General features: G+C 35.5%; 1 protein-coding gene and 1 long non-coding RNA gene across 6 annotated transcripts in view; one reads left to right on the forward strand and one right to left on the reverse strand.

Moving 5' to 3' along the window:
• Window positions 1-2,855: 2,855 nt before the first annotated feature.
• vtd (RAD21 cohesin complex component verthandi) lies at window positions 2,856-13,133 on the reverse strand. Of its 2 annotated transcripts, none has more exons than XM_088203304.1 (16): window positions 13,061-13,133; window positions 11,758-12,055; window positions 11,582-11,697; window positions 11,329-11,512; window positions 11,065-11,260; window positions 10,789-11,002; window positions 10,567-10,729; window positions 10,086-10,499; window positions 9,857-10,012; window positions 9,700-9,787; window positions 9,560-9,634; window positions 5,353-5,885; window positions 5,136-5,285; window positions 4,964-5,065; window positions 4,722-4,880; window positions 2,856-4,654 (listed from the first exon to the last, which is right to left on the reverse strand). In XM_088203304.1, exons 2-16 carry the CDS (start codon window positions 12,013-12,015, stop codon window positions 4,529-4,531), a joined length of 2,934 nt encoding a protein of 977 aa, XP_088059430.1. In that variant the 5' UTR covers window positions 12,016-12,055; window positions 13,061-13,133; the 3' UTR covers window positions 2,856-4,528. The 2 variants fall into 2 exon arrangements, with proteins under 2 accessions (XP_088059430.1, XP_088059429.1); XM_088203303.1 differs by having other exon boundaries at window positions 4,958-5,065.
• LOC148226722 (uncharacterized) overlaps window positions 6,781-13,266 on the forward strand; it is a 76,710-nt gene continuing 70,224 nt past the window's right edge. For all 4 annotated transcript variants that reach the window (XR_015812193.1, XR_015812194.1, XR_015812196.1 and 1 more), the window contains exons 1-2: window positions 6,781-6,960; window positions 7,075-7,164. This is a non-coding gene — a long non-coding RNA (uncharacterized LOC148226722). The remainder of the gene's footprint in view (window positions 6,961-7,074; window positions 7,165-13,266) is intronic.

Consider the following 13,266-nt stretch of genomic DNA (forward strand, 5'->3'; position numbering starts at 1 on the left):
CGTACGATAACTAGGTAATTATTTTGATAGTGATGACCTTTGGTAGTGTTTGCTATTATTAAAATTTACATATTACAACAAAAAATAATTGATATTACATATCGTCAGTGATACTGCATAACCGCTGATTTACTACTTGCTATTCTGCGGAACTACAAAAGTAGCAAATTTGAGATTTTGCACCAGCGTACTCTGTGTCACCATTGGCGCAATTTCACAAAGATATATTTTTGAATTGACCAATAAGAAAGGCTGTATTTGCTTCGCGGCAAGAGCATGGTGTAGGTGATGGCTTGTTTTTGCTGGCTATACTGCAGAACTGCTTTAAAACAAACAAATTGGTTGGTAGCTACCCAACGATGAACCTATTGGAAACTCGTCATGTAACGTCATTAACCAGTCTCTGTCATTATCTAATCAGTTAGAGGACATTGAATGTTTTCCGGAAAGAACAATGGATCAAGAGGGGATTTCACAAAGGATAATAAAACGGAAGGCCGAAGTGAACACGTGGAAAAGGCAAGGTAATAAAATAAAGAAAATGAAAGTATTTGCTTGTAATTTGTTTACAGAAGACATTTCAAAATGAATATTTGATGACTTTTGGACAATGTCTCGGAGCAAGAAAAAAGTTTATGTGCTGACTTTAATTTTTAAAATGCAGTTAAAATTTCATACATCATATTAATATTTATATATTGAACCCAAGAACATTCTATAGAATCAACAATAAATAATAGCTCTAACAAATTACGAAAAGAAGCTCGGTATTGAATTTTCTCCACGCATTGCCAAAACTGCCTTCACACTATTGTAGAAAATCTAGTCAAAAACTGTACTTGGAAGATTGTTGGCTACTAAAGCTTTTAATATCAGTATTATGAATACTTCTATTCCAGTCAATTTTTCAATTCTAAAATATCAGTATTTAGGTACTTAATGGAAATATTAGAAAGAATCATTGTAACCTGTCATTATGTACAACAAAAGCTTAACAAATTGTATTTTGGCCTACCTAAAATGTTTTCATATATATTCTAAGAAAAGAGAATTCATTTGCAATTAGTGTATTCGCTAAATTTCATACGAAAAGTAAACAGCTGCACAAAATCTATTTAAGATTATAATATAAAAGATATGCTCTTATATAATAAGCTGAATTACAACTAATAAGATGTCGAATTGTTATTTGAGGATGCAATAAATTTTAAAATATTTCCACACAAAATATTAGAAACTAAAGGTCAATTTATCTTTAGGGTATGAGTTCTCAATCTGCTTACATAGATATTTTATGTCTTTGGGAGATATGCGAAAATAATGATTTTTCATGTACAAATACTGTTCACCCCCCGTAGTACTACATATTTATCTGAGTTTCATTAGTTTTCTTTCGAGCGCAAGAGGAGACGTTCTCTCGTTAACTGGCCTGCATTGCGTTTCATCCTTGTTACAACACCCTCCCCCCCTGATCATCGGTGGATGTTTATGCTGCCTCAGTCGCAGCCTTAGCCTTCGGTTCCCTAAGGGCCAAGCCCTTTGGCCTGTTTGAGTTCATCTGCTATACTTTGCCCGTCATAAGCACTACTGCACTCGCTTATGACGAGCACTATCTCGGGACAGTCAGTCTGAGAGTTTACTAACCCCGAATGGTTTGGGTTTTAACCTTCGCTCTCCCACACTATAATCGGTGAACTTCGGCGTGTGGGCAACTGGCGCCACAGGCTAAGGAGTTGACAATCAGTTACTGTGATATAACATATATAATATTTTTTTGCGAAATATTTATTTTTATTGCCAGACGTGACACAGACGAAAAACCTTGAAATGAGCATTTCCGCTTCAACAATAACAAGCGAGACAATGAATATTCTTACATGCATGTATCGTCTCTCCCTTGCATACATCTGTATACGTAAACTATGCATTCACAAAAAGAATACTGATGCACTATTGCAGTACGAATTTTTAATGTATCAGTTAACAGCAAACTGATATTTCCAGAAGGAGATATTCATAAGAGTACTGTGTACAGTTCACTGTACAAACATCCTCCGCAAATCATGAATTAACAACCAAAAATATCGAAGTTACTACCCACGTCTTTATTTTAACCGTGATTTTATTTTTTAAATGTAATTAGTTGTATTTTAAAATATGTATATTTTCTATTACTATATAAAAAATTGTTTTATTAATTTTTGAAATGTTTTTAATTAATATATCATAGGTGTAATATTGTTTTCGACCTCTGCTAAACTCGCCGAAGTATGCCGATATGCTGCAGTTTCCCGATAATAACCGTTATTGCAGTGCAGGTAGAAACAAAAACAACACAATCATATTTTCGTGCAACGTATATGACTCAGCTCTAGCACGTGCAAATGTATGCGTGTAAAAATTGGCAGCCGTGGTGAACACAGCTCTATAGGTTCTTCATACATAGGGATCTGAGACTGGATGGTATTTTAAAATATTTTAAGTCAATTTTGTAATAGTATTTTTTTTCGAGTTTAATAAAAAGTAATTCAATATTAGTACTTGTTACTAAAGCTATCGATGACCTGGGAGGTATATTCATTTATTTGTATATTTGCAGGGTCATAATCGGGATGCATTTTAGTAGTAGGGGGAGTACTCATTTATGCCATAAGTTATTTAGTGTTTTTCAACCTTAAATTAAACAAAAAAAAAACATTACAAGGCCAAAGGTCCATGACACCTTTAGGTGCTCAATGCATACTGGCGATTTCCTTGATGACTTCTGTAAGTGTCAACAGCATTCAAAAGGTTAATGATGAATCACAAGAGCTGAAATCAATCTAGATTAAAGGAATTAAATGAAAACAAACATATTGTATTTAACAAATTATTTATTTGTAATAATATATAAAATGAAATGCTCGTATGCAAAATTGGGGTCTGAAAGATGTTCATTTGCCTTTTTCCATCAAAAAATATACTTATTATACCAACTAGAGACGACCGAAAAAATAATTATAAGTACCGAACTAATTAAAATATTTAGACTCTCGAAACAAAATCAAAAGGTACACGGATATGCTCACAAAATAGATCTAACTATATTTATATAACGATAAGAGAAAATTTTGATTACGTCGCTAGTTTTTTTTCTTTACTTTATATTTCTAATTTGTGTAAAATACACTTTGGTCTATGCGATAAAATAGTCGATATAATTTTTGACAAAAGCTATGAAGATCTAACGAGGGTCATTTTATTGCCGTGCATCGTTTTTGATAAAAAATCCGCAATTAAAAATCGAAAATTATTTACGACTATGTACTATACAAACACAAATGTGAACTACTAACGAAACCATATCATAGACATAGGTATAAGGCACATAAATATATGATTAACTTAACAATATAGCAATCATTGAGAAAGGTAGATTTTTTTATAAAAAAAACAATGCACGGCAATTTTTAAAACTAATATAACTACAAATTAAACAATCACAATGAATCATATCAATTCATTGTGATGATTCGATTTGAGTTAATTTTAGAATGTATTGCAATTACGCAAAGTCGTCACTATACCGTTTATCATGTAAGAAGAGACTTGGTTAAGAAAAAGATCAATGTTCAAAGCTAATCTGATGAGGATAAAAAAATTATCCTTTCAATAAATTATTTTCTAAGATTACTAATGTTGTAAATTTGCATAATTCGTATCGGCTTAGATTTTTTTTAATAGAAGGTCAAGTCTCTTTTTACTTGATTTCCCATATAAATCATTATATTTGTACATTCATCGTAGCGTGTATATATATATATATTATACATAGAAAATTCACACAAAAGCAAAAATAATTCAGCACACAATCTCTTTTTAATAAATATGCGCTTAAAATACATGCAAGTATTTAGAAGAAAAAAAAATATTAAAAAACGATTTAAAACGTTGATTTTAAATAATAAATATGTGTAAATCTAAGTATAAAAACATGTCTTAATTTGACGATTATTTAAAAAAGAAGAAAAGTAAATATACAGATTTGTCGCGTAAGGCAAACCTGTTTTCTATCAAAATCAAAACTTAAATATGTACATCGTTATTTTTAAAAAATAATTGAGATTTTCGCTCGACGCGGACTAAACTTTTACACTCACTTTTCGCTAACAAATTACATACAAAATTTTTCTATGAAACAGCACATCATATAAATACTTGATAATATAAATTCTCATTTTTTTTCTTTACTTCAATAAAAAACCTTTTCGTTTTATCGTATCGAAAAATATTCAGGTACTAATCGTTTAAGCCCCTTAAACATTTAAAAATAGCAAAACGAAAAGTCATTATAATATGTATATGTAACGTATATCAACAAACAATTAGTCAAAGTCGCAACAAACATTTCAACTATTTACAACGCAATCTCTCAATCAGTTTTGAGTGTATAAATTTAATTCCCATCTTCTTATCTATTATGTATGTAATAATAATAATAATAATGTTTTATGAATTTGACTCAATTGTCCAAAACTATTAATCTTCTTTATAACGAACTCGAATCGAACTGATTGCCTCTCGTTATAAGAATATCGCCGTACGGCGCCTCCTGTGCGATCTGTAAGACTTGCACTTTCTTTAAAACTAATAAACTGTAGAACTTTTGTGCCACCTGAAATCAATTATCAATTTTTAATATCGACATGTACACTCTCGAGTTCCTATAGTACGATACATACTTGTTTGCGTCGGTTTCTGTTCGTCATTTCGCTCAAATACAACTGTCCTCGTTCACTGAGCTTCACACGCATCTGCATGAACAGCTGAGTCGCTCTCTTGTTGAGGACTCGTTCTTCAAACTGTTCGTCGGTTTCATCTTGGAGTTGTTCTTCACCGTTCTATAAATTAATAAACACATATTAGCAATAAACACACGTTTAGCTTTGAGTAAAAAAAATATTTTTTTTACACATACACTTACATGGCCAACACTGGGCGGGAATTCGTAATCGTCTGTTGGACTGTGAGGTTGATGATGTTCTTCATAGCCCATATTGGCCATCGAAACGCCTCCAATGCCAGGCTGTGAATAAAATAAACAATTTTAGAATAACTTCATTACAGTAATGGCATACTGAGAGTTGAATAAATACTTGATAATGAGGCGGTTGATCTGTGAGGCCGTGAAGAGGAAGAGGCTCCATCGGCAACGTATGTTCCAAATCACCTCGAGCGGGCGTCGGAGGTGCACCGGAAACACCCATATTCCCAATACCGTCACCATCACCGAGCAATGATGATACCTAAATAAAATCATACAATTAATTATATTGTATATAAAATAAAATTTATATAAATTTAAATAATAACCTGATCGGGAGCCAAGTGCGGCATCATAGGCAAATCGTCGACCATTCCGTGATGCAGTCCTGCTGGAGTCATTCCTCCGTGCATCATAGATCCGTGCTGCAATCCGACAGGTGTCATTCCACCGTGCTGTAGTCCGGCCGGAGTCAATCCACCGTGCGACATCATATCTCCGTGTTGGAGGCCCGCCGGTGTCATACCTCCGTGATGCAGTCCCGCTGGAGTCATTCCTCCGTGGTGTAAACCGACTGGAGTCATTCCTCCGTGATGAAGACCGGCCGGAGTCATTCCGCCGTGTTGAAGGCCGGCTGGAGTTAAACCTCCGTGATGGAGACCGGCCGGAGTAAGACCTCCGTGATGAAGAGCGCCAGGCGTCAGTCCACCGTGTTGCAAGCCGCCAGGAGTGAGACCACCGTGCTGTAGTCCACCGGGGGTAATACCGCCTTGAAGTAAGGTTCCAGGCGTGAGGGGTCCCAACACTCCGGGAGTCATAGGACCTAAACTGCCGAGTATACCGCCTGAAAACGGTGTATATCCTAATAAAAAAAATATCAGAGATTATTATACCGAAATGGGGTATTTTAAAATTTATATATTCTATATCGTTCTACAGTAGACCCTTCCAATAGCACGGTAAATTGGGTGCACGTTATTTTATATGTGAGCAAGCCAAAGGGAAGATATCTCACCATATGCGACTGAATTGTATGGATGTATTGCAAAATATTGAGTATTTTTTAGTCCCCAACTACACACACCCAAATAGCACGTGTTATTGGGGGTCTACTGTAATTAAGCATAAAAAAATATTATATGTTTAAATAAATCGTCTTAATTTTGATAGACACAAAACTAAAATCTATACAGTGATCCTAAACTATCACCTATCACTTTATGAAATATATACAGTAGCGTGAAAAAAATATCACATCACTTCTTTAACACATTGTTGTCGGGACACGGATTTTTCCGTTTTTGCGGAACTGCTGCTGGATTGCGGGACCCGTAAAAATCCGTTTTTTGTAGTCTGTTGCTAGAAGTCGGCTCACGTGTTTATCCGTGTAATTTGAACTGCATTTTTTTTTGTTGTCAGCAGCTAGATATCACTGCTTTGATATTTAATAGACATTATTTTATTCGTCGTCGCATTTATTACAGTTCCACCAAATGTATTGTACTAATTTTGATATTGAATTTTTATACCATACAAAAAGTTAAATAACGAACTATAAAATATTCCTGTTATCCCAAATATCTTCTATTATGTTCAATTCTATTCAAGATGCTTCGAGGAATTACCTTCTACCTGATGTAAAAGGAGGGATGGTCGGGAGTGAGAAAACAAAACAAATTCCAATGAAACTTGACCTGGGGTAGATAACAAGCAACGGTCATTGCGACATCTGTGACTTGTTATAAAAAAAATACATCATTACAGTTACGCGTAAATGTTCGGTCGTTCGGCTGTCTAAAAAATAGTTTTACACCCCGAAATGTTTTCACCCGATAAAAATAAATCTGACGATGAATTTTGTGTGGATAATTTATCTGATTATTGATGATTGGAACAAAAGTGTGGCTATGTATCTTTTGACATACCTCTACACAGAGGTACGTGTTTTTAGAGATATCATACGTTGAAAAACTATTCATAAAAACAAATTGTGACATATTTTAGTTTTATTTAGTGTTTAATTCGATTTTTTATTACATACATTTTTATAGTACTTTTATGTGCAAAATAAACGCTAGTTATCAGTGAATATAAAAATGTCAACCTCCATGTTTCTTCTTTATTTGATAGTACTGTTTATGGTAAGTCTGTGTTTTAAATTTCATAATTTTATATTGTATAGTATAAAAGTTATGGCGAGTTTTTTAATTATGAATATATTTTTTGTGTATTAAAATAATACAATTATTGTTTTCGACCATCGTGACGCATTGGGGTAACCTGTTAGGTTAAAATGGTCTTCATTTAATTTAAATAAATAAATAAAAATTAGGTCACGTCCAAAATACAAACCAAGCCAACTTACGACAGAGGAAAATAAGCAGAAGAAGAAATACTTCTAATGTGAGAGTATTGGTCAAAGTATATACAAATCGAATTTTGGTCAATAGGAGGGTGCAAGAACAATTATCACTTCTTAGAAGTCAAAAATTCACATCAAATGCAATAAAATCGTGTCAGCGCCGACGCAGTGGGAACGCTCGGTAACAATCGTTTCCACTGTGACGGCATCGGCATAATTTCAATGAAAGGCAATAAAATCGTGCCACTGTAAAGGAAAATTCCTCTTTTTGAAAATCTGTTCACTATATACCTATTTTTAATGACACCCGTCAAATTGACGGAGTTATACCTGTATAGTCTGTCCAAGATGTTAACGACCATCGTCGTTGTATTGTAAATAAGGGTGCGTGTACGCATTCATGCACACATCTACAGTTTTCCACGAATTTTTTTACACCGATATGAGAACGTTACCAATACTAAATCAGGGATGTTTTTAAAGTAGGGTGACCATGCGTTGGAAATTGCATTAAAAACTATAATGTTTCGCGCTCAAACACGTTCGCGATGTTATTGTTCTTTGTTTACATATATTATTAAATATTTACATTCTGTTCCGTACAACCCATAAATTATGTTTTAGATGTCTCTGCGCTTATACCCGCACCCGATGGTTAATCGTATTTTTTGTAAAAATTTGTCCCTTAAGTGATTTTATGACGGGTCATAAAATCGGGCCATTTTCGCTCGCCTTTATTATTTTGCGCCAAAGTTGCCGCCATCGGTATACGTCTTAAATAATATTTTGGTGAGTGCTGTCATGTTTTTGAGTTAAATATGTATACAAATAAGCAAAATAAGTAAGCAAGTGTTATTTTACATTTTCCTCAACAAATAAAATTAAAAAAGTAAAAATTAATTGCACTTGTAATTTCACATGGTCACCCTATTAAATTCTCTCACCAGTACTATGACGATGGTCGCTCATATCTTGGACGGGCTGTAACTTAGTGTTAATACGGTTGTGGTCAGAATTTACATTGAAAGGTCAGAATATAAACGGCCAGAATAAATATTAAATAAGAGCTTATGTAAACAAGATGCGATTCACAAGACAGTATTACTAAAGCTGAAATCTTATCCATAAGTTTTAATGTGCATCGTACTAATTGATACCTCAAAAAAAGTCACTTTTGAGATTCAACCCTTCCAGAAAGCCAAGCGATCAATATGACGGTAGATAATATTTACTTATAAAAAATGTAATATTATTCTTATTGCAGGACAAAAAAAAATACAATAGAATATCTAATAATTTTGAGATTCGCAGTAATCCAACACTATAAATTCACTCACAAAAAAATCAAAGAATATTTTATAAAGGCAAAATTGAAAGAAATACAAAATATATGTATATAAATATTTTTTTAAATGGACCTTAGTGTTTGTCTAAATATATTTTTTTTTCAAAAAAAAAATTCATACATATTCATGTTTTAAAAAAATTAAAATATAACACTAAAAATATTTTTTTAATATGCTATGGAAACCATCAAATATAACATAAAAGACGCCAATTTGCATCCGCAATATTTAACGCTCAGCATGCTCAGTACACCAATTGGTGTGACCGGTAGGTAAAGTGTTAATGAAATCTTCTGTTGTAATCTGAAGGGCATACGCCCAATGCGTTACAACGGGGTAAATCTTTACTAACTGAGTAAGTCAATCAGATATAATGAGCACCTACAAGTATGTATAAACAGAATTGGTGACATACATATATATTAATAATTTTAAATCATTGTTTAATATAATTTATAATCAATAAATGTCACTGCAGCTGGGCCAGTTTTTAAACGATAGCGTATTTTTTTTATAAATAAAAATTCTAGTGTTGCTTCCGGGGCTCGAACCCAACCTTAGAGTAACTAGTCTGAGACGTTACGGAAATTTGATATGCAAATGAATTCTTATGAGAAAAGAAAAAAAACAGACATCAATATAGTATGTTTCCACCCTAAATTATCGCATTGGCCTAAAAGTCGAGTGTAGGAAAGAGCCAAGTGCCTCCCCTATCTTAGAGTATTTAAGCGCAAACAGCATATGCACGACACTTCCATTCAGAATACACTTCTACTAAATATGTGAGTTCATCCGAACTCGCACCAATTAAACGAAATAGATAAATACCTGGAGTCTGAGGTTCCATTTCGTGTACAGGAGTACGTGGATATCCAGGAGTGCTTGGCATCATATCGGCAGTTTCTACAAATAAAATCAAGAATTAAAATGATTTAAAATAAATATATTTTATTACAATATCAACATACCGATTGACGGTTGATATTCTTGAGGGATCGGAGTAGGAGGCTCCATATCCGGATGTGGCATTTCTGATTCGTGGATTGGAGTAGCAGCCTAAATTAACGTAAAACGATTATATCATAGATAAATTCATGAATATAAAATGATAAAATTAAGACATACGATTTCTTCATGTTTTCGTTTACGACCAGGTCGTTTCTTTTCTGGGACTTGAGCTGGACTCGTCTGTTGAGCCAATACTTGCTCAGGAGCTCCCGGGGCATCTCCAATTTGCTCTTCGGATTCTGTCGCTCTGTATGACATGTTTCGTTGATAATTCTAAAATAAATGCGATTATTTTAAAATTGGTTTTAATTAAATTATTCGCCGATTAGGTAAGCCTCAATTAAACCTTAAACAAATTTCTAGACGGAATAGGTCTCGCTGGCAATGCAAATAGTTTTTCTACTCCTCCGGTTTCCTTCCAGTGCATGAGTCGCCTTGTGGGCGGCGCGAGATCGAGCGTGGTCACAATATCGGACGTGTTTGAAAGCTGGTTCTTCATCTCTTCTCCGGATATGTTTTTCACTTCGTCGACGATCAATTTACGCTTGCGTTTAGCTTTAGTGATTCCTTTCAGTATTGAGGCGTCCACTGGCGCTAGAGCAAATGACTCTTCTTCGTTCTGCAATAAAGTCGTATGATCTCCTTCTCCTTGGCCGTCGGTTCCGTCGCCCGAAGCCGCGTCAACGCCTTGTCCTCCGTCGCCAATACGACTCGGAGCGCGTTCGATTAAACATGGAGTGTACGACCGTTCGTCTAATTCCTATCAAAAGATATCATATTAGATTTTTTCAATAGATTCTTTAATAAAAAACGGTAAAGAAATTTACTTGAGAGTGTACGCTCGGTGGTGGAACACTAGGAGGTGGTAATAGAAGATGATCCGGTAACGGCGGTCTAGCTGGAGACGGAGCTACGCCGTCCATTCCAGATCCTAGAGCTCCGTCAATACCAGCTCCTGGATGATGAGGTGAGCCTTGAGAGCCATCCCAGCTGAAAAATACATATAATTAAATAAAAATATATTTAAAAGAGCAATAAAATTTACATACCTATGAGCAGGCGACATTCCGTAATTATCCATGCCGTCGTCATCGTCGTCCGAATCTTGATTTCTATCATGCATAGGTCTTCTCGGAGTGACTGCTGCGGCAGCTTCTTCCAACTCGCGCCGAAGAGTTCCGCCTCCGGGTTGTGCGGCTCCAGAGCTCACGCCGGCTGCTGACACGTCTCCGAAAAGATCGCCTTCGAATAACCCTCCAGCATCTAAAACATTCAATACATCATTTAGAATCCGAACTCAAATCAATAAAAAATGTATGACTCACGTCCGAAATCGTCTCCGATTGTTCCTCCGAATCCGTCATCCAACGGAGGCGGTCCAGAATCCATTTGAGCGTGCTGAGATGAGGGCATATTTGAGTTTGGGGGCATCATAGTCGGTCCTACTCCAACTCCCGACACGTTCATCGATTCTTTACCGCCAATATCCAAAGATGGTCCATCAGCAAATAATAAATTGCTCTGTAATTACATAATCATTATTGTTAAGCTTACATATATTAAAAAAATATGTATTGAAATATGCTAACCTGCTCCAAAGAAGCCTCAGGTCCCATAGCGTCTCGCATTATATCCGGACCGTCAGTATCAAATCCGATATCGCCGAATCCGTCATCGTGAGTGACTAGCGTCAAAGAGCCGTAATCTTCTCTCATGGTGATTTCTTCGGCTCTCGATTGATTCAAAGAAAACTGAGCTTCAATATCAACGTCACTAGAAGAATAAAAATGGATCATAAAAGCAATTTGTACAATAAGTTGCAATAAAAATAAAAAAACTCACTTGAGCTCAGGCATGGCGGTATCGAAATCGTGAAAGACTTCAGGTAGAGTGATGGCATTCATGGCGGCTTCCCTATGTTCTTCTGGTAGGTCAACCATACCAGGGCGAAACGCCATCTATAATGTTTTCAGCATTGTAGATCTCATTCATTCAATAAACTCAATTATAAAACCGACCTTAATCTTGACGAAAGCCTCGTTACAGTCGGCCAGGAGGTATTTGGCTTTCCTCGCATAGATCCTGACGACTCCCAAAAGCAAGTGGCCCGACGTGCGGAGAGCCATCTTGACTTTGGGTTGTAAAATGCCATCGACAGACTTTTCGATGTTAGTCTCGAACACGTGGGCTTTGGTCAGCTTCTTGTCCCAATGGGCCGCCAACCAAATCTTGGCCAGCGGACCTTTCTTGGCAAGCACAAAGTGTGCGTAAAACATGTTTGTTCCTTGTTATTTCTCTCCTCTGTTAAAAGTGTTCCTGAGGACAAATAAAAACAATAAATCAAACAATGTTGTAATTGAGGTCATATATCACAACATCATTTCCCAATATAGTGGACATCATAGAATGCATATTCACCTAAAAAGTAATGATAACTTAGGTTAGTTACATCATTACAATGGAGTAAAGCCTAAATTTGTCGATGTTATTTTTATGGAAAATACAAATTATAAACTATTTTAATATTTTTAGTACAATATAGAATATACATAACCAAGAAATATTTAAATCCAATCGAACATTTATGGCAGTACTTGAAATATTAGATTAGGAACAAAATAATGTCAAATTTAAAATAACTGTACAAACTTGTAAAAAAATATTGGTTAGAACAGTGAATACCCCATGAATAATTCTGCAACGAATCTACTTAATAAAAGTCTATGGAATGCAAATAGATGAATTATTAAAAGTGTTGCAACTAATAGCTCTCCTAAAAGAATGACGCTGGCATACGAATGATTTCTCAAGAACCTTTTCAATAAGAGGGAATATTTGATTACTTGGAGATTTCAAATTATAGATCTTGCTTTAAGAATGCCGTGCACTAGTGTCACACTTATTTATGTAAAAAAAGTTTAAACAAAAATCCCAATATGTAGTTTAAAGGCGCATATTGCACATATAGCTTTAGTATAGAAGGATAGAAAGACATTCATTAAACATAATAGACGTACTCGGGGAGCGTCACTAAAAAGCTTAAGTCTTGAACGGTCATAAATCTAAAATCACTCAACGCCATAATGAAAGTTATCAACGATTAGCGACACGAATCACGCCGAAAAGACCGTTTTGACAGAAAAAACGAATTTGACGCTAAGGCGAAAACGTCAAACGGAGCCGAAGCGCGGGAAGCGAGGCCGCCGGTCGCGACACTCCGCGCGCGGCGCCCCCCCGTCGTAAACGATACGAAAAATGCGTCGGGACAATTTTTGTCCGCGACAAGGACGCGTTTGTAGGGCGAAAAGGGCCAGAACTCACCCGCCGCCGCCCTCCAACGTAAACATCACAACAAATCTGCTGCCAAAATGGCGGAGCGGTCAACACTATGGCCGCCGAGTGTCGACACCTGCTCGCCACACCGCGTTCGGAAATTCATCAAATACTTTTTAATTAAAAAAAATCTTTTATCATAATTTACAAATTCAAATTTAACTACTTCTAGTGATTTGATAAAACCGACTTTT

The sequence above is a fragment of the Plectrocnemia conspersa genome, unplaced genomic scaffold (assembly GCF_051122295.1).
Source record: "Plectrocnemia conspersa isolate PC_06_02 unplaced genomic scaffold, ASM5112229v1 ptg000014l, whole genome shotgun sequence".
Classification (NCBI taxonomy): domain Eukaryota; kingdom Metazoa; phylum Arthropoda; class Insecta; order Trichoptera; family Polycentropodidae; genus Plectrocnemia; species Plectrocnemia conspersa.

What these genes read in the sequence shown, in the direction of transcription:
- vtd (XM_088203303.1), bottom strand. Translation starts at nt 12,015, where the DNA reads ATGTTTTACGCACACTTTGTGCTTGCCAAGAAAGGTCCGCTGGCCAAG. An exon ending in CGTCTAGAAATTTGTTTAAG is followed by an intron (nt 10,013 to 10,085) that starts GTTTAATTGAGG and finishes CATTTATTTTAG; the next exon opens with AATTATCAACGAAACATGTC. An exon ending in ATCAACCGCCTCATTATCAA is followed by an intron (nt 5,066 to 5,135) that starts GTATTTATTCAA and finishes TTTTATTCACAG; the next exon opens with CCTGGCATTGGAGGCGTTTC.